Here is a 20,829-nt window from a genome sequence, read left to right on the forward strand (position 1 = left end):
TCTGAAGAAATTCTGGAATTTTTGCAAGCTTCTCAGATTTTAAAGGAAACCCAAGTTTTATTCTCTCAGGAAGTCATATTTGATGGTATTTGGAGGAATTGGAGGTCATGTAAAATAAGTTAGCAGGCTCAGCCCAAATTCTAATGTACAGGCACTTGCATTTCTCAGCAAGGGAAGACTGACACCTTACACTACCCAAACTGGTATAGATGTCCCAGCAGAACACAATCAAGAATGAATTGAGACAGACTGAACATCTCTCACATCCCTAAAAGTAGACCCTCCAAAACAAAATAAGGTTGAGGCATATTGGCAGTTATCTGTATGAGCACTGTAGTATTTAAGCTTGCAGTGCCACTAACTATTCTAGAACATTTCACTTTCCAGCACTGACAATCAGCTCTTCACCAAAAAGATATAAAACTAGCTCAATGGAAAATTTTGCTTTTCCACCCCTAATTTTAGTGACATTCCTATGGCACTCACTGCCACAATTTGAGCTCATTTATGCAAATTCAATTTCTCCATACTAGCTTAATCTTAACTTATTTGAACATGCCACGTGACAGTATTTACCTAACAAGTGAGATAACTGAAATGAAATGCAAGTGATAATTGGAAGTATTAATTCTACAAACAATTGTTACATGTGAAAGTGTTATTTTTCAGAGAGAAGTGTACAATTACTAAAAAGAATGGGGCAAAATGTAGTTTACATGCAAGCCATGTCTCACCTCATAATAACTTAACAGCCCAATTTTCTTTAACTAGGAAGCAGAGCTGACTGTACACGTCTAATTTTACAGCTTTAATGTACAGATGTATGTAAAGTGTATTCAGGAAAAAAAGAATACATGCATGAAAAATACAGTCCAATGTGATTCAACACACTCATGGAGTGCCATAATAGTTGTTCTAAATAAGTGAAGTATACAACAAACTGATAAATGAAGTAGACTAATGAAATAGTTAGACATTGGGAAAAACATATTGCTTTTAGTTAGCAATGAGCTTTGGCCACTGACATTCCACAGTAAAAAGAGAGCCTCTACCTCTACCATGCTATTTAGTTTATGTATTGGATTTCTTCTACTAACCCAAATTGCAAGATAGTTCAAAGTCCTACTCCCAACTCATTAAATAAATCTTATTCAAATTCTTCAGACAGAATCTCATTACCCAGAGCAAGCAGAACTCTATTTACCTATCTGTGCTTTAAAATTAGTACAGACCCAAAGCCAAGCAGAAAATCTAAAATAAAAACATGGAACAAACTTCACATACTCTGAAAATGAAAATACGCACCCCAACAAAAAATGTTCTTTAAATAATCACATTTCAATACAGAATGTAATCTGAAACATTTGTTTAATGCCAGTACTAAAGCATGTAGTTAAGATTTGCTTGATGCGTATTCTCCTCTATATTACCTCCATTTGATTACACAGTATTTGCAAAAAAAAAAAAAAAAAAAATCATTCAATATTCTAACTCAGGGGAGGGCAAACTACGGCCCTCAGGCCGGATTCAGCCCATAAGGGCTTTCAATCCAGCCTCGAGCTCCGTGGCACAGAGGGGCTAAGGCAGGCTCACTGCCTGCCATGGCCCCATGCCACTCCCAGAAGTGGCCGGCATGACATCCCTGAGGCCCCTGTGGGGGGGGCACAGGGCTCTGTGCGTTGCCCTCACCTGCAGGCACCACCCCCCACAGCTCCCATTGGCCGGGAACAGGGAACCGTGGCCAATGGGAGCTTCGGGGTTGGTACCCACAGGCGAGGGCAAAGTGCGGCAAAGCCACCTGCCCCGCCCCACCCCACCCCCAGGAGCCACTACCGGGCATGCTGGCCACTTCCAGGAGTGGCGCAGGGCCAGGGCAGGCAGGGAGCCTGCCTTAGCCCCGCTGCACGCTGCTGCCACCCCTGAGCCGCTCAAGGTAAGCGGTGCCAGCCGGAGCCTGCACTCCGAATCCCTCCTGCTCCCCACACCCCAACCCCCTGCCCTGAGACTCCTCCCGCACTTCCTCCTGAGCACCAACCCCCTCCCGCACTTCCTCCTGAGCACCAACCCCCTCCCGCACTCACTCCTGCACCTCAACCACCTGCCCCAGCCCTACATTCATGGCCCTGCATACAATTTCCCCACCCAGATGTGGTCCTCAGGCCAAAAAGTTTGCCCACCCCTTTTCTAACTCAACCAGCATATTTGAAATCACATTTCAAAAGTTACAATCAAGTTTTCTATCACAGAAATAATATTTTCACCTATGTTCTCTTGGAATACATTATAGCATACCATAGAGAAAATTTACACACATGCATGGCTAAAAACACCATTGCAGAGTTCCACTAACTTCCGTCTACTCCCTCTTTAAATATAACTTGGGATCATCTTCTCTTTACAACCTTTAACTGGGAACAAAGATGGAATAAATTGTCTTTTTCTTATGTTCTTATTTAGGCAAATCAGATAATCCACAAGATTCTAATATTTTATTTTTTATTATTGTTCTAAGTGTCAAATATTCATTAAGATGATTAGTTAATTTTAGAATATCAAAACAATGTATCCACACAAAATATTAATATGAGCAGTGTTACAATGAAAACTGCCTCACACTATGATCTTGTTCATACTAGCACCTCCCTTCCCCAACAACCCACCATTCTCCACCAATTCTGGGAACACAACTATCATTTGGGCTCAGACAACCACATTATAACATATCCACACTTGCACTTCACAAGTTAGACAACATTGGTTAAGGTGTCCTGTCTACTCTACCACTCATCATTGCTAACGCTAGTGGAGCTGAATGGTAGGAAATTTTAGGGGAAAAAAGCCAGTGTAGTGAAAAAGTGTAAACAGCCTCAAATCATGCATTTACAAACAATGAACACAAACTGAAGTCAAGAACATCATTGCTCATCCCTCACATTTTAAAGTAAAAACTGATACACTACTATACTGCTATAACATATCAAGCAGATTGAACTAAAATGCAGCATACGTTTTCAGAGATACAGTAAGTATAATATTTAACTATTTAGTGTTGAAAGTACTATCAGCAATGTGTACTTTGGATAATATTTCTAACAACATCCTGTGCCACAAGAGCTGTAAGTTTGAACATTTGCAAAATGTTCTTCACTATGAACAGTATGGTACTTAGTTCAGAGCAATTTTAAACATCCCGTTTCTTTATCGCCTCATTTTACAGCATTTCTACCTAAAGTTGCATGAATGCAGTATTGTAAAGTAGCCTTTGGAAAGAACATTTTAATATTGACAAACAAGCTTCTCGGAACTACAAGTCACAGTCCATCAACAACTAGGCATTTTGAGATAGCTTGGTAAGGATTCCAATTGCAAGTTTTGGTATTACAATCAAAATCAGAAAACTCGAAAATCAATTCTAAAAGACTTATACAGTGGGTCAGATCAATACAGTCATTTATATTGTACCCATCACTTGCCATCTGGCACAACTTAAATATCACATACCTTCCTCAACATTCACAGCAGAAAACTGCAAAGAATTGTAGAAAAATGGGCAGTAGCCTACCGTTCTTACATTAGTAGTGTTTACTCATAAGAGTTGTCCCATTTATACACTACTAATGCAAGTAAGGGACGTAAATCAGACCTCAGCATACTAAGAAGTGCCTTCATAAGTCTGAAGACATTTACAATTTGTTGGAGTGCCTAAAGCTTGAACAGAAGAGGAGGAAGCACTCCTCTATATTATAGGTTGTTGTGATTTTTTGTTTTGTTTTTTTGTGGGAGGGGGTTGGGGAGGTGCAATGTAGAATATTATGTTCACCACACATTGAAAAGGTTTTAAGAAGTCTGCACAGATCTAACACCTACTTTTGACTTAAAAAAACAAAAAACAAAAAACAAAAAACAAAAAGCCTCACCTCCGTTTCTCAGTTAAAAGAATATTACACAAAACGACCAAAGTGGACACTTCCCTGAACCAATCACTTAAAAAAAAAAGGGGGGGGGGGGGGGGGGAGTGGAGTGGTAAGGACCTGGTTTATTCTACCCAAATATTAATGTACTGAAGAATTCTGAAAACAGCTTAAGGATCAAGTCATCCTATGCTACTACAAAAATCTGGTCAAGTCACTAAAAAACCTCATCTCATTAATCAAAGACAGACATCTGAAAAAATACTTGAACTGAGAATCACAGAATAACAGAGTTGGAAGGGACCTCAGGAGGTCATCTAGTCCAACCCCCTGCTCAAAGCAGGACCAATCCCCAATTTTTGCCCCAGTTCCCTAAATGGCCTCCTCAAGGATTGAGCTCAACCCTGGGTTTAGCAGGCCAAAGCTCAAACCAGTGCTAAAGTTACAATAGGACATATTTAAGCACACAATGGTAAATGCAGACAGTTTTTTCTTTTGCAGAATTTCTGAAAAAATGTAAGATAAAAGAAAAATCAGATTAAAAACAAAACTGACAGTTTAGTGGTTTTAAAATGTAATTACTATAAATATGATGTTCGATAGCCAGGAATCCTGTCCCAACAAGAGATAATTTTTTTTTTTAAACTGTCCTTCTGAAAATTTTTTAGATACACACATCACATAAGCACATATGTGCACAAACTCAGGCTGTATCTTGAATTTTCCAGCCATTTCTTGCTAGATGTGTACACACTATCATAGCACATATGATAGTTTCCATCTGCACCTGAAGTGCTCAAAAAAAATCTAGACACCAAGTTGAAGACATCATTGCCCTAACAATGTAGAATAAACTAAATACAATTGATCTCTGCTGTCATATACTGCACACGCCTTTTAAAGTGATTATTCATAGATTGCATTTAATTCTGAATTAAAATGTACTCATTAAGAATAATATACAGCCACACTTAGGACATTTCAAATTTTAGTATCTTGACAAACTATCATTCAACTCACTTTATGTAGTATCTTGCACCTTCAAAAGTATATGCTTCTTCCCAACCTGTGGGTAAGTCTAGAAAACAAGAAGTGATACATCATAAATTTTATAGAATAGACTAGCACAGAGTTACAGCAATGTGCATACCTGGCCAATATGTACCTTTGTCTACATAGGTAAACAAAATTAAAAACTGTTAAAGTTTTTATATAGAGTCAACAAAAAAATTGTTTGAGCTTAAACCATTCCCTGTAGCGTGCAAACAATATAAATGGTAAAATGTAAATTAGATTAGCATTTTCAGAAGTAGTAATTCAGGTAAGGACATATGTAAGCCCAGAAGTGTTCCTTCTCTTTAAACAATAATTAGATTGTTGCAGGCCTAATCTTAAAAAGTATTAGTTCTAAATTACTTGATAAGGTAAAGATTTAAGCAAATCAATTTACAAAGTTCTGCAGTGCGTATAAGTCACATGCATCCTAACAAGCATGATATCCTCTTAAAATACACCACAGAAGATATTTGGTTCATATTAGCATAGGTACATCACTAAACACTATCCCTAAGACACACACCAACTTTTTTGTAGTGTTGACAACTCTGTTCAACACTGCATGAAAATACATTCATCTCACATCTAGGGCGGAAAGAGGTGACTTATTTTTTCCCCTCTGTTGAGTATCAGTTTCCTAAGCAAAATGAGTCAACAAGGCAGAGGCCCCATCTAGAGAAGTAAGATCTTCATAGAATAAACCGAGGACCAGATTTTTAAAGGTATTAGGTATTAGACACCTGAAAGTCCCACTACCTACATGTTTAGGTGCTTAAATACCTTCTAATATCTGTCCCCGAGCCTGTAAAAGGTGGGGATTTTGTGTCGACTTAAGGGAATAAAGGCTATCTACAGATGCTTTGGGTTTTTAAAGCAATTCATTTTCAAAGCTAAGACAAAACTATCCAGTCTAATGTGTCTGTTTCCTTTATCCCTCCAGTCTGCTTTTTCACTTCATGATATATCGCAGTCTCCTCTAGGAAAAGAAAAGTCTATAGAGTCTTTTGATAAAAGACTAGGGGAAAGTATGGACCAACAGGATGCCTCTCCAGCGTAAACAGGAATGGCCATCACATGGAGAAAGAGCAAGTCTCCCATAACGGTGTTCTTACAAAGCAGATACTCAACACTCAAGAGATGTGGACTTTAAAGACGACAATTCCCTGCTAACAGTGTGAAATATTTGAATGACTTTATTTTTTTTGCAAATGTGCACGTAGATCAGTTATTCGGTCACAATCCCTCCTTAAGACAGAGACTTCAATTTAGGTTACAAAACCAAAATCAGCCAAAATAAGTTACAAAATTCTGTCTATATATGGGAAATGAATGAACAGATGTGCACATGAAAACAGAAAATACAGATACAGGTTTGTTTGTACATGATACTGTATCTGTTATCATACATACATGATACCACACAGAAAATATTTCACTCTAACGTTAAAAGAAAATTTAAGTTTACCTGCCAATAACTCCCCAGTTAAACCAATACCTGAATACTTCATAACAAAACTGTTTCCTCTGAAAGAGGATAATGGCAAACAAGAAGGTAGAAATAAAAATCAAGCATTTAAGTGATTAGGATAAAACATCAGTGATTCAATAGAGCCATTAACAGTTATTTAACAAGGAATTCATGTGTGACTAGCAGCAATGTCCAACAGCAAATGTACCTCATGTACATATGCCCCTTTACCCCTTCATAGTGGATTTAAGATAATTTCTCAGTTAATATAAATGCTAATTACACAGGGGAAGAGCATGAAACCAATGGTTCTACTTCCTGCATTTCAAAGGCTCATGGTTATAACTCACAGCTATTCACCGCAGATAAAAGTGTAGGGAGATTTAAAATCAGAAACCCACTCCCCCAACTGTTCCCAACTCACAGGAAAAAAAAGAAACGGGAGGGAGTATAGTTAATGTTTTTCAATAACCCCGGGTGATATTTTAAAATAAAGAACCTCTTGAATGCAAACATGAAAGAGGGACACTCCAATAACTTGATCAGTTACAGATTCTCCTCTTCTCTCCCCCATAGTTTACACGAACGAAAACAACTGCGTTTGTAAACACAGGCACAGCCTCCCAGTGGCATTTGCAGCCTGCGTGCAGTTCCAGCAGTGAGAGTTTGGCTCTGGGTCTCCAGAGCGCCTGCTGAAAATCCTCCTCCTCCAGCACCTCCTTCTGCTGCTGTTTCTCCCGAGAGGAACAAACAGCAGCCTCAGAGGAGATTGATTCCACCTCCACCCCCAAATTACTCCTCATGCTTCATCCCCTTTTCCCTCCTACCCATGCCACCTCTCTGTCACTTAGAAACACGCACACGCTCTCAGCCTATATTGGAAAAAAGGGGGGGGAGGGGGAGGGAGGTTTCTAGATGACTATACTTAGTGGGCTCTCCCTAGGCATTTCTCGTACACCTATCGTAATTCCCTTTAGGTGCCAAGGTCTCGACAGGAGGGATGAGGAAGCAGCGCCGCTGGGGCGGGGGGAGGGGGGGAGGATGCAGCGGTGAGGGCTCTGACGGGGGAGTCGGGAGGAGGCAGCGGTTGTGGGGGGAAGGGGGGGACAAGAGGCTCGGGGGGAACAGAGAGGGGTGAGGCAGCTCCAGGGGGTGGGGCCAGGGGCGGGGGTGGGGTGAGGAAACGGCTGGGGCAGGGGGGAGAGGCGAAGGCTCCCGGGGGGAAGGGGAATCTGCACTCGCAGGCGGCGGCTCCCCAGGCGGTCGCTGCCCCGGCGGGGCCGTTACCTGCGCTGCGGCGGTGCCCGGTGATCACGGCCTCTCCGGTGTGCGGGTGCAGCCAGGTCGTGCTCTTCGCCTCCTCGCTGCGGGGGTGGGGAGGGGACACACACAGACACCGGGTCAGTCAGCGCCAGCGCCAGCCCCGCCAAAGCCCCGCGCCCCGCCCGGCCCCCCGCACTCACTTGATGAAGAAGAGGCGGCCGCCCTGGCTGATCCCGTAGCTCCAGTTGCCGGGCAGCGAGCACAGCCGCTCCGCGCTCAGGTCCGCCATGGCCGAGCCGCCGCTACCGCCACCAGCGCAGCCGGGGAGAGGTGGCGGGGGGGGGCTACGCGCGGCCACGAGCGCGGGCGCGTCACCGCCGCCGCCAACACCTATGGGGGCGAGAGGAAACCGCACCAACCGCCCGGCCCCGCCCCTGCCGCCGCGGGGACGCGCCCGGCGTCTTGCCTGCGGGGGCGCGCCTGCTGTTGCTGCGCCCGGGGCGCCCTGGCGCGGGGCGGGTCCGCGTCCTGCAGGGGGCCTGACGAGGGGCGAGCGCCGAGGCGTTCACACGCCGTTACTGGCCGTGGGTGCCGCCGCTTCGGCCAGCGGGGTGGGCGCGCTAGCAAACAAACCCTGCCGGAGAGAGCGCGTCCTTGGAGACCGAGCGAAGTCCCAGGCAGGTGCCGGACTCTCTCACCCTCACCTGGGTGGGGAGGAGCCCAGCGCGGCTGCAGCCTAAACTCCCTCCCCCGGGAGCGGAGCAGGCTCGAGGGCAGCCCTTGAGCAAACCCCAGCAGGGAGTTAAAGGCGCAATTAACGTGACACTATGACACCAGTTTTCCTCCCTAAAGTTGTTCACATGGATCACTTCCCTCCCTCCAACTTCTAGGGGCCCCAAAGTGGAATACAGTATGCGAATGAGTACCAAAAAATTATTCCTACAGGAAACTCACAGGGTTGCATCCGATGAAGTGGGTTTTAGCCCAGGAAAGCTTATGCCCAAATAAATGTGTTAGTCTCTAAGGTGCCACAAGTACTCTTCAGGGTTTTTTTTTTTTTCCGAAAGGTTGGCTTCCCTGCACTGGATACAAGTTTTGGTTTAATCTGAGATACAAAGATGTCCTATATAAACAACTTTCAACAGTAAAGGGAGGAGACCCCTAATGTGTGTGGAACTTGGAGAATAAAATGATAGTGTTCCTTAAAATAGGTGCATTTGAGAGGTGTAGGGCACAGTAAGGTGGCCCCGGGGATCAGGGCTTAAGGTGTTAGTAGTAATTTGGGTAACAAAGACTCCAATCTTGCAGGAAAAAACAAATGGAGGCACCTACCTATCTTTACTCATGTGAATAATCCCACTGTAGTATGTATATTTACGTTCATCTACATATACTTTCTTAGTTTTAACTGCAAGAGTGTAAGTAATTAAAGAAAATACTCAAGAGAACCGTCACACTGGAGGTTTTTGTTCTTTAAAATAAGTTAGCAGGTCCTGATTTCCTCATGAAGGGTACAATGAAATATTTTAAATCCCTGTATCCAAAAGTGAATTGGAAATTGACAACCTTGTCCCTCTCTAAGCAACTTTTGACAAGTTAAGACAAAGCTGCGTCATTTCTAAATACAGTTCTGACATGACTTCACTCTGCTCAGACATTGTGGTCAAAGTGTTAGGACACAGTTGAGCTACAGCCAAGTTTTAAAAAACCTTTAAGTGTTGTTTTGTACTGTAGACAGGATTTTTCAGACCATGAAGAATGGAAACCTATGAGTGGATCATAGCTTATGTCCCTGTTAAATGCCTTAAAGAATCAAAATACAAGTAAAAGAATCCTTCCTGTTCATAGACTCAGACTAATAGACTATTGTCAGAAGGGACCATCACCATAGTGTAGTCTGACCTCCTGCACATTGCAGGCCACAGAACCTCACCCACCCATTCTTGTATTCATGGGCAGTTGGTGAAACTTCCCCTGGGGGAGGCTTGTTCTGCTCCTTGTTCTGCCAACAGCCCCACCCACACTTCACCCCTACTCTACCCCAGGCCCCACCCATCGCTGACTCACCACTCATCTCTTCTCACACACACTTTGAGGTCTTCCTCTCCAGTCATCTCCTCCCCACCGGCCTGCCACTCGCCCATCTGCTGCTCTCCTCCTCCCCTTCCCCTCCCCCGCTAGATTCCCCCCCCCACCTGCCGTGCAGCTGGCTCACTGCTCACCTCCTCACCCTGCTGCCTCTCCTCCCCTTTTGACCTAAAGCACTAATAACATTACCCAAGAGGGTAACATTACCAGCAGGAGAGTGGGGTGGGGGGAGGTATTTTTTCATGCTTTGTGTGTATAAAAAGATCTTCTACACTTTCCACAGTATGCATCCGATGAAGTGAGCTGTAGCTCACGAAAGCTTATGCTCAAATAAATTGGTTAGTCTCTAAGGTGCCACAAGTCCTCCTTTTCTTATTACCCAAGAGAACTCAACAGGCAACAGCTATAGATCAATTGCCAGTTGGATTCTCCTCTGCATGGTCAGGAGTTCCGGGTATACTGTATAGAGAGATGAAAAGCCAGGCTACCTGTGCCAAAGTGAAGCCTAATCTCTCTTTTTGAAAAGTGTTTGTCATTGACAGCCTGCATTAAGGCAGTAGTTTAATAACCTTTCTTACACAGAATTCCCTGCCAGACTCATTTACTTAAACTGGGTTTGAATAAAACGACTAGATCAAGAAATAAACTCACTGGCTATGTCAGCTCCTCCTTGACCCAGGTTAGTCAAAAATACTTCTGCTCAGTACAGAGAATAACTGATGGGTCGTTTGGAAACCGTTTTTAACCCCAACAACATATTTTCCTACAATATATAAGCCAGCTGAATGTAGCCAAAGGCTTCCTGAGCATTGGCAAATGCCTGTTAAATGGCTTCATTACCACTTTAATAGCCCTTTAACAGTTTCAGTGATCTGCTACTAGGTTTCTGGAAGGCTTTTTCACTTGTGTAAAGTTACTCAGAGATCCCCTCCCCACCCCGCCTATTTTCCCACACACACCCCGCAGGGATGGAGGGTTTGGAGGAGGGACAGGGCCCACAGCTGCGCTGGCCGCCGAAGGGGTTGGGGGGGAGAGGAGGAAGGGTCAGAACAGGGTGGGGAAGAGGTGGGGGTGGGCACCACAGCCCAGGTGTCGGGCAGCAGGGACAGCTGTGCTAGGGGAGGCACAGCCTCCCCTTGCCTATTATACCTGCCACCCATGCCTTTAATATACCCCTAACCTCTGGCTGAGTTACTGAAGTCCTCAAATAATGATTTCAAGACTTCAAGTTACAGAAAACCCACCATGTACATTAGTTTAAAACTGCAGGTGACCCATGCCCCGTGGTGCAGAGGCAGGCGAAAAAAACCCAGGGTCTCTGCCAATCTGACCTGGGGAGAAATTATTTCCAGACCCCAAATATGGTGATAAATTAGACCCTGAGCATGTGCGACACTTGGGAATTGCAGGCTGTCAGAACAAGATATACTGGAGAAAGGACAGGCTATTGTCAGTGGAAGAAAGCTGAGAACTCCCCTTGTCCTCAGTTCTATAGCAAGGGCTCTGTTGCCATTCTGGTTACTCAATGACATTGCACCTTTAAATGGCAGCATTTGAAAACACCACTACTTGATTTCATATTCTTCCATACTGAAATGAATCACAACTGCTTTAGATATATGCAATACAGACGCAATATAAATGATACCATCAAAAAGTTAAAATAAAATAGCCAAAAACAAAAGAGAAAATATCTATTTTCAAATATTTGAGAAAAGATGGTGAGAGCTGATGGTGTAAGAGAGATACAGGTTGAATGTTCCAGAAGACAGGAGCTACAGAAAAGGACTATCATATCAACTGTGGTGAGACTGCATGAAAGAACAGAGCACAACAGTGGTAGATGAGTTGGGAGCAGAGGAAAGAAACACTCAGTTTGTGAGGCTGGATTATGTTCACAGAGGGTTTAATTAAAATTAAAAAAACAAAGACAGATAGCACACCTATTGTTAAGTCAGCTTGTTGTCAGAGAATCATAGAACTGGAAGGGACCTCGAGAGGTCATCTAGTCCAGTCCCCTGCACTCAAAGCAGGACTAAGTATTGTCTAGACCATCCCTGATAGGCGTTTGTCCAACCTGCTCTTAAAAATCCACAATGATGGAGATTCCACAACCTCCCTAGGCAATTTATTCCAATGCTTAACCACTCTGACAGTTAGGAAGTTTTTCCTCATGTCCAACCTAAACCGCCCTTGCTCAAATTTAAGCCCATTGCTTCTTGTCCTATCTCAGAGGTTAAGAAGAACAATTTTTCTCCCTCCTCCTTGTAACAATCTTTTATGTACTTAAAAACTGTTATCATGTCCCCTCTCGGTCTTCTCTTCTCCAGACTAAACAAACCCAATTTTTTCAATCTTCCCTCTTAGATCATGTTTCTAGACACTGAATCATTTTTGGACTTTCTCCAATTTGTCCACATTTTTCCTGAAATGTGGCACCCAGAAGTGGACACAATACTCCAGCTGAGGCCTAATCAGCGCTGAGTAGAGCAGAAGAATGACTTCTCATGTCTTGCTTACAATACTCCTGCTAATATGTCCCAGAATGATGTTTGCTTTTTTTGCAACAGCGTTACACTGTTGACTCATATTTAGCTTGTGATCCACTATGCCCCCCAGATCACTTTCCACAGTACTCCTTCCTAGGCAGTCATTTCCCATTTTGTATGTGTGCAATTGATTGTTCCTTCTTAAGTGGAGTACTTTGCATTTGTCCTTATTGAATTTCATCCTATTTACTTCAGTCCATTTCTCCAGTTTGTCCAGATCATTTTGAATTTTAATCCTGTCCTCCAAAGCACTTGCAACCCCTCCCAGCTTGGTATTGTCCGCAAACTTTATAAGTGTACTCTTTATGCCATTATCTAAATCATTGATGAAGATATTGGACAGAACTGGACCCAGAACCAATCCCTGTGGGACCCCACTGGTTATGCCCTTCCAGTATGATGGTGAACCACTGATAACTACTCTCTGGGAACAATTTTCCAACCAGTTATGCACCCACCTTATAGCAGCTCCATCTAGGTTGTATTTCCCTAGTTTGTTTATGAGAAGGTCATGGGAGACAGTATCAAAAGCCTTACTAAAGTTAAGATATACTACATCTACTGCTTCCCCCCATCCACAAGGCTTGTTACCCTGTCAAAGAAAGCTATCAGGTTGGTTTGACATGATTTGTTCTTGACAAATCCATGCTGACTGTTATTTATTACCTTATTATCGTCTAGGTGCTTGCAAATTGATTGTTTAATTATTTGCTCCATTATCTTTCTGGGTACAGAAGTTAAGCTGACTGGTCTGTAATTCCCCAGGTTGTCCTTATTTCTCTTTTTATAGATGGGCACTATATTTGCCCTTTTCCAGTCTTCTGGAATATCTCCTGTCTTCCATGACTTTTCAAAGATAATTGCTAATGGCTCAGATATCTCCTCAGTCAGCTACTTGAGTATTCTAGGATGCATTTCATCAGGCCCTGGTGATTTGAAGACATCTAACTTGTCTAAGTAATTTTTGACTTGTTCTTTCCCTATTTTAGACTTTGATCCTATTTTCACTGGCATTCACTATGTTAGACGTCCAATCGCTACCGACCTTCTTGGTGAAAACCAAAACCAAGAAGTCATTAAGCACTGCTGCCATTTCCACATTTCCTGTTATTGTCCTTCCCCCCTCGTTGAGTAACGGGCCTACTCTGTCGTTGGTCTTCCTCTCGCTTCTAATGTATTTGTAGAATGTTTTCTTGTTACCTTTTATGTCCCTAGCTAGTTTGATCTCATTTTGTGCCTTGGCTTTTCTATTTTTGTCCCCACATACCTGTGGTTTTTTTTATATTCATCCTTTGTAATTTGACCGAGTTTCCACTTTTTCTAGGACTCTTTTTTGAGTTTTAGATCATTGAAGATCTCCTGGTTAAGCCAGGGTGGGCTCTTGCCATACTTCCTATCTTTTCCTTGTTTGAGTACCACTGTATGCAAAGACTTGCTGTGTTTCATATACATCCTCATCTGAATATATACAAATAGGTTAAATGCAAAATAAGTTTAAATGATCCATTCTTTAAAGGAATTATCAAAAGCACAGTTAGGACAAGTGACTGTTTGTGGCCACGTGTTTTTGGAGAACCCACAGTAGCCTCAACAACTTTTGCTCAATCTTCCCCTGGCAGCAGCAACAGAGTGGAAGATGATGTACTTTTAGGGTCCTGAGGTAACTACTATACTGATGCTGACATAGTGGCAAAATGAGGACACATGCATCCTTCTTTGCACCAAGGTACACCGTCCCATTTCTCATCTCCCCATCAGTATCTGAAGGCTACTGAGCGTGCCTGTTGGACTTTTAGTGGATTACAGAAGTGCTGCACAGCCCCAGGGCCCAAAGGGGGCAGGTGGCAGGAAGGAATTGGTCATTCTACCTGGCTGCTGGCCACAGAGCCAAATTAACCTTTTGTTGTCCCGCCACCAAACATGTTGACTGGTTAGTAAGGCCGACAGAGAACCAGTCTAAAGGAACATCCCCCTACCTGCATCTATCATTGGGCTTTGTTGTTAGCCCCAGGGCCCAAAGGGGGCAGGTGGCAGGAAGGAATTGGTCATTCTACCTGGCTGCTGGCCACAGAGCCAAATTAACCTTTTGTTGTCCCGCCACCAAACATGTTGACTGGTTAGTAAGGCCGACAGAGAACCAGTCTAAAGGAACATCCCCCTACCTGCATCTACCATTGGGCTTTGTTGTTAGCCCCTTAAAAATACTAAACCAATTAGGCTGTATGGGTGTAAACAACCAAAGTATTTATTAAACCATCAACAGTTCTAAACAAGGTAAACCAGAGGTAAACTAAATGAATAGGAACAAAGGTAAAGCAAGGACCCCCACAACAGGTGATATAAAGGCAAGTAATGAGGATAAGTTCCCTCCCTAGCATGGGACCCAGGTAACAGGATAGAGGATCAATCGATCACTACCATATCCTGCAGCTCTGAGGACCCTCACAATGACAGGAGAGCTCTAGACTCCATCCAGATAGATGGAACCCACAGGTAAGGAGTGGACCTCAGGATCAGGCGATGATGGCTCTGCTCCAGTGAAGACTTGGCTTGTACTCCCCCCACAACATCATGGGTGTATGCTTGTCCTCAGTGAAAGAGTGGCAATTACCCTCCCGCACCCCGATGAATGAGCGCGTTGTTCAGTGTACTCCTCTGAGGCAACCTGGAGAGCTGAGATGTCTGCTGTGCTCTCTAACAGTTGCAGCAGCAGCACCTCCAAACTCTGCCTCTCAGAAGGGCAGCCCCTTCCTTCTGATGTGCTAGCCCTTATATGCCCTGCTGTTACTGGGCAGATCACAAGTCACATGATTGCTTGGTTTCCCGCCTTTGGGTAGAAAGGGCAAGAAACCATACCCGAGGAGGGGGGAGAAGGGAAGCCAAGATGGATTCATAGTTGTTGTTTGGGCATTCCAAGATGGCGCACATATGATGTTAAGCACCAAAGTTTTTCCCTTCTAAACAAATTTATGGGCTCCCATGGGGAACGATTGTAAGAGTTGTTTTTGACACAGCTGTACAGATTTACAAATTTTACAAGTTTAAATTGCAGATGGAGGTAACTGCCATTAGGGTATCTGCAGTGGTAGCCCCAGAGCAAAGAGAATACACACAAGTGTGCATAAAATTATATTTAAAAAAATACAAAATAAAAACAGTGTGTAAAAAAAGCTAACAAAAGCCATGTTCCCCATTAAACAGAACCGTCATACTCAACCTTCACATTTCTCTATGAAATTGGGGTGGATTTAAAACTTTAACACATTTTAAAAATAAAAATTACAAAAAACTTTAATACATTTTATTTATAGCATCTTTATTCATACTAACCTTGCTTGTCCTTCCCTAGACGCAGAGAGGCACAGAAACAAGAATCAGGACCTACTGTGCCCCCCAACCCTCCAACTCAGACCAGACTCACATCCCCCACCAGAACGAACACACACACACACACACACACACCCAAGCTTCCTCAGACCAAACCAGATCAGACCCCTCTATGAACCAATCTACCACTCTCCACCCAAACCTCCCCATAGCCTACCAGAACAGGGCTCCTCCTGAACCAGGACCCCCCCAAAATCTCCAGCCAGACAGTTCTTGGCTGCCGGATGCAAGCTCTTTGTCTGCAAGTTATTGAGCTTTATGGAGAAAGCACCCCATTCAGAGTGGCAGATTACCACCTGTGCCCAGTGGCCTTGGCCAACTTGGGGGGGCCCCCCAGGAGCACCAGAACTCTGGCCTCACTCCCTGCTCCTCTTCCCCCTCATCTGCTACCCTGCTCTTCCTCTTCCCCTGAGGCCCCACCCACTGGCCAGGCTGGAAGCCAGAGCCTGCAGTAGAGTCACCATATTCCTCCCCACTCCCCTCCCCTCCCCTGTGCCTAGTTTGCCCTTTCCTCTCTCCCCAGATGGAGCTGGCCTGAGCCACTTGCTCAAGCCCCCTCCTCTACACAGAGTTGGTCCAAGCCCTGCCACGCCCCCCCTCCAAGCCCCGCCACTTGCTCCCTCTCCCCGCAAGACCCTTTTTGGCAAAACTGGACATTTGTTCCATTTGGTCTTGCAAAGTAATCACCATTTGGCAAGAGAAAATGGGACAAATGCCCAGTTTTGCCCCCAACCCTAACCCCTCCCCCCCCACTTACCCAGTCCACGTCCCCTGGGAGCCAGAAATGGGAGCCAGAGGCCATGGTTGGGGGTCAGGAGCGGGGCTGGAGCTGCGGCTGGGAGAGGAGACACAGAGACACAGCTGGGGCGGGGCCAGAGCTGAGCCGGGAGCAGAGCAGGGCTGTGTGGTGCTCCCTCCCCACCCCAGGGGGGCTAACCCAGATCCCACCATGCCCCCCAAATGTTCCTCTGTGCCCCATGGTTTGGAGACCATGGCCCTAGGCTGTGGTAAGAGTCACCCAGGGAGCCTGGGCAACTATGGGGAGCCCCAGACCCTCCACCTTCCAGGGTTGGGGGATGAGGGGGGTCGAGAGCAGCCCCTGGCCTGTGTCCCAGCCCCCCAGGATGCACCACCCAGTGGCCTGGGCTCCCTGGACATCTCTTACCAGGGCCCCGATTCTGGGCAGGCCAAGGGGCATGGCCTTGGGGGGAAGGGAGGAGCAGGGGGTGGAGCCCAAATGTTCTTTGTGCCCAGGGCTCCACTAATCTTAATGAGCCTCTGCCCATTCATCTCTAGCAGCCAGGGAGAGGAACATGCCCTCACATGTGGCCTCCTCACCACCTAACGTTGTGGAGTCTCTTTCCTTTCATCCATCCAATGAGAGGAACGCGGCCATTCTGTGGGGTAGTCAGTGCCAGGTTTACAATGGCTCCATGGAGCTAGGCCCATGCTCAGAAGGGGCCCCGGCCTGCTCTGCTTGCCCTGTGCCCCGAGACCCCACTGGCTCCCCCCACCCACCACTTGCTCCTCTCAGCCTGCCTGCCAGCTGGCCGATGGCTCTCTCCACCCCCTGGCCTCACCCCCTGGTCGTCTCAGCCCCCTGACCAGACCCCAGTGCACCTCCGGCTCTGGGCAGTCTCTGCTTCCTACCACCTGTGGGGCCCCACCTGTCTCCCCGGAGCTGAGCCACCTGGGACTGGTGCAGAAGCCTGGCCAATCTCAGCCAGGTGTGTCTGTGTGGTGGTGGGGGAAACAGTGTGGAGGGCTTCGCTGGGCCCCTCCAGGCAAGTGCGTCTTGAGGGACCCCGGCCTGGGCAGGTCCTGGTCTGGCTGATCGCACCATTCCTGAAGGGACAGAGTGATTCCCGGCCCAGGGACCAGCCCTGGCTGCACTGCTGGCTCAGCCAAGCAGACACTGTCGTCTCCCAGCAGGCCAGTGAGTGCGGCCGGAAGGCAGGGCTTGGGGGAGTGGGTCTGTGGGGAATCTTGGGGCTGCTGGGCTGTGAAGGAGCAGGGAGGATCTGTGTGTGTTTGGGGCAATAGAGAGTGCGGGTTCTGTGCTCCATTGCTTCCATGGGGGCCCACAAATATGTTTGGTGCTAGGCCCACAAAAGGTTAATCCAGCCCTGGCAGTAGTCACTGTATCTTCTTTGTAAAGGGGTCTCCACTGGCTTCTGTGCACTGAGGCTTGTTTGTGCCAGCGTTCCCCATTCTATTTGCTTGAAGGGGAAATGGTTATGTTCCATTTCCTCTGTCCCAACAGGCATGTTGAGTAGAGTAATGACCAACATGTTTCTTTCGTTTGTCATCATGAAACAGACCCAGTAAGGGCAGGGATAGGAAGATCTGTAGCTATGGCACTTCTCTACGAGGTACACTATGACTACTCCCACAGGACCTACTCCAATAGGATGCCATGCCCCCTGAAATTCCATTAATTTCTTTGGGAACCATGAGTTTTGGTCATGTCACAGAATTAAGTCCAGGAATTGCAAACAGTATGAAAAAGCCACCAAAACCATCATCACTTGTGCAGACTGGCATTGCTGGGACTCGCCAAACTTTTCTGAAGATTGCATTGGACTCTGCTTCAAAGTCAGTGTAACAATTTAATGGAAAGTGCATTTCACACTGCCAGGTACTCACAACCTCCTCTAAAAATGAAAACATTCACTACAGTTTTTCTACCAGGAAAGGAAATGGGATGTGTGGGTGTATTTTAAAAAGGAGATGGAGAACAGTACAACATAAACTATGTGCTTTGTGCACTGTATGCAATATTTGTCTCCATGTTAACAGGACACTTAATTCATTTAAGATTTAGTTTGTTTTCTCTATTACTTAATCTCTTAGGTTATGAAGATGTTAAATTTACTTTTTCTATTTATAGTGTTTATTACATTTCACTCATGTTACAATACAAACAGATTGGTCAGTTTCACTTTCAGCTTTAATATGCTAACTCAGGGATGGGCAAACTTTTTGGCCTGAGGGCCACATCTGGGTATGGAAATTGTATGGCGGGCCATGAACGCTCACAAAATTGGGGGTTGGGGGTGTGGGCTCCGGCTGGAGGTGCAGGCTCTGGGGTTGGGCCAAGGATGAAGGGCTTGGGGTGCAGGAGGGAGCTGCGGGCTGTGGGGGTTGGAGTATGGGAGGGGGCTCCGAGCTGGGGCAGGGAGTTGGGGTGGTGGGGGGTGAGAGCTCTGGCTTGGGATGTGGGCTCTGGGCTGGGGATGAGAGGTTTGGGGTGCAGGAGGGTTCTCCGGGCTCGGACCGAGGGGTTTGGAGGGCAGGAGGAAGATAAGGGTTGGTACAGGGGACTGGGACGCAGGGTTGGGGTTCAGGAGGAAATCAGGGGTGCAGGCTCCGGCAGAAGCAGCGGCATGTCCCTCCCTGGCTCCTATGCAGAGGCACGGCCAGGCAGCTCTGTGCCCAGTTCTTAAAAGAGAATCTTAATTAAAGAAAAAGTAAAAGAAGAAAAACCTCTGTAAAATCAGGATGGTAAATACCTTACAGGGTAATCAGATTCAAAACATAGAGAATCCCTCTAGGCTAAACCTTAAGTTACAAAAAGACACAAAAACAGGAATATACATCCCATTCAGCACAACTTATTTTATCAGCCATTTAAACAAAACAGAATCTAATGCATATCTAACTAGATTGCTTACTAACTCTTTACAGGAGTTCTAACCTGCATTCCTGCTCTGGTCCTGGCAAAAGCATCACACAGACGGACAGACCCTTTGTTTCTTCCCCCCCCCCCCCCCCCAGCTTTGAAAGTAACTTGTCTCCTCATTGGTCATTTTGGTCAGGTGCCAGTGAGGTTATCTTTAGCTTCTTAACCCTTTACAGGGGAAAGGGTTTTGCCTCTGGTCAGGAGGGATTTTATAGTTCTGTATACAGAAAGGTGGTTACCCTTCCCTTTATATTTATGACAACACCTCTACTCATTGTCATGTTTGAAATAATATTTAAACTTCTAGCAGCAAATAATCCCAAATGGTAACTGCTTATTAAGTAAGATTAATTCAAATCTGCCAGCAGGAGAGCAGTAACTCCAGTTCTGAATGAATTCAGAGAAACTCCACCCACTCAACTCTCCCAGCAGAGTACACCATGACAACACCTCTTCAGCTAAAACACATCACAAGGACTTATTAGCCGATCAATGCAATCCTGAGGACAGGACGCTTATTTAGCAAGTTCAGAGAACTGATTAACCCTGTCTCATGTTTCATATACATGAATGTCGGCTGCTGGCCTGTTTCCCCAGCCTAAGAAAGGCCTGACACCACACCCAGAATCTGGAACAGGTCTTTTTCCTCAGGGCTTCATTTACTTGCGACATTGACAATCTTCATCAAAAATCCCAAAATAAAAAATTTGATATGAATCCGACAGCTAAGTTGGGTCACTTCCCTGACCCAGGGCTTCCTTCCCAGAGTCTCCCTGCTCCTGGAAGCTCTTTACCAGTCCTCTTACAGCAGTGGTCCCCAAACTGTGGGGCATGCCTCTCTAGTGGGACATGGAGAAACATTCGGGGAGGGGTGGGGTGTGTGCAACAGAGCCCAGGCCATCCCCCACTGGGGGTCAGAGAGCACCACCCAGCCCTGCTCTGCCCCCAGCTCCTATCCGCAGCTTCATTCCTGGCCCCAGCCTTCGCCCCCGGCCACAACTCTGGTTGCAGCCCCACCCCTGGCTGCAGTTCCATTCCCAGACCCAGCCTCAGTCCCTGGCCGCAACTCTGTTCCCAGTCATGGCTCCATTCCTGGCCCCAGACCCACCCCCAGCTGTGGCCCCAGCCTCGGCCCCCTGGTCCAGGAGCCACAGCACCACTCCTAGGTCCGGCTCCCGGGGGGAAGGCACAGACAGGGGTAAAGGGGGGCATGACCAGGAAAAGTTTGGGGACTACTGTCCTACAGGGTATCTAGCTGGAAGCCCACCTGCCACAGGAACTGTAGCGGTCTCTTTCCACTCTGCTCTTGCAGCTTTTATAGGAATCAGATACTCACCAGGCAATTACCTAACCCCTTGCAACCAGTTCTTACCAGGGCTCCACCTCAGAACAGGTTTGACTGGCCCCAGGCCTCCCAATCCTTAA

The 20,829-nt window shown here is 46.0% G+C and overlaps 1 protein-coding gene across 33 annotated transcripts in view; it reads right to left on the reverse strand.

Moving 5' to 3' along the window:
• Window positions 1-8,148, reverse strand: part of PLEKHA5 (pleckstrin homology domain containing A5) — a 261,450-nt gene extending 253,302 nt beyond the window's left edge. For 9 of the 33 annotated variants that reach the window (XM_037916091.2, XM_043539100.1, XM_037916092.2 and 6 more), the window contains exons 1-3: window positions 7,899-8,128; window positions 7,723-7,799; window positions 4,932-4,989 (exon numbers count right to left, since the gene is read on the reverse strand). In XM_037916091.2, coding sequence (XP_037772019.1) covers window positions 4,932-4,989; window positions 7,723-7,799; window positions 7,899-7,987 — 224 coding nt within the window. In that variant the 5' untranslated portion in view covers window positions 7,988-8,128. Of the gene's footprint in view, window positions 1-4,931; window positions 4,990-7,722; window positions 7,800-7,898 lie in introns of all 33 variants that reach the window. The other 24 variants (XM_043539031.1, XM_043539017.1, XM_043539022.1 and 21 more) reach the window with 13 other exon arrangements.
• Between the last annotated feature and the right edge of the window lie 12,681 nt (window positions 8,149-20,829).

This window comes from Chelonia mydas, chromosome 1 (assembly GCF_015237465.2).
Source record: "Chelonia mydas isolate rCheMyd1 chromosome 1, rCheMyd1.pri.v2, whole genome shotgun sequence".
NCBI classification, from domain to species: Eukaryota; Metazoa; Chordata; order Testudines; family Cheloniidae; genus Chelonia; species Chelonia mydas.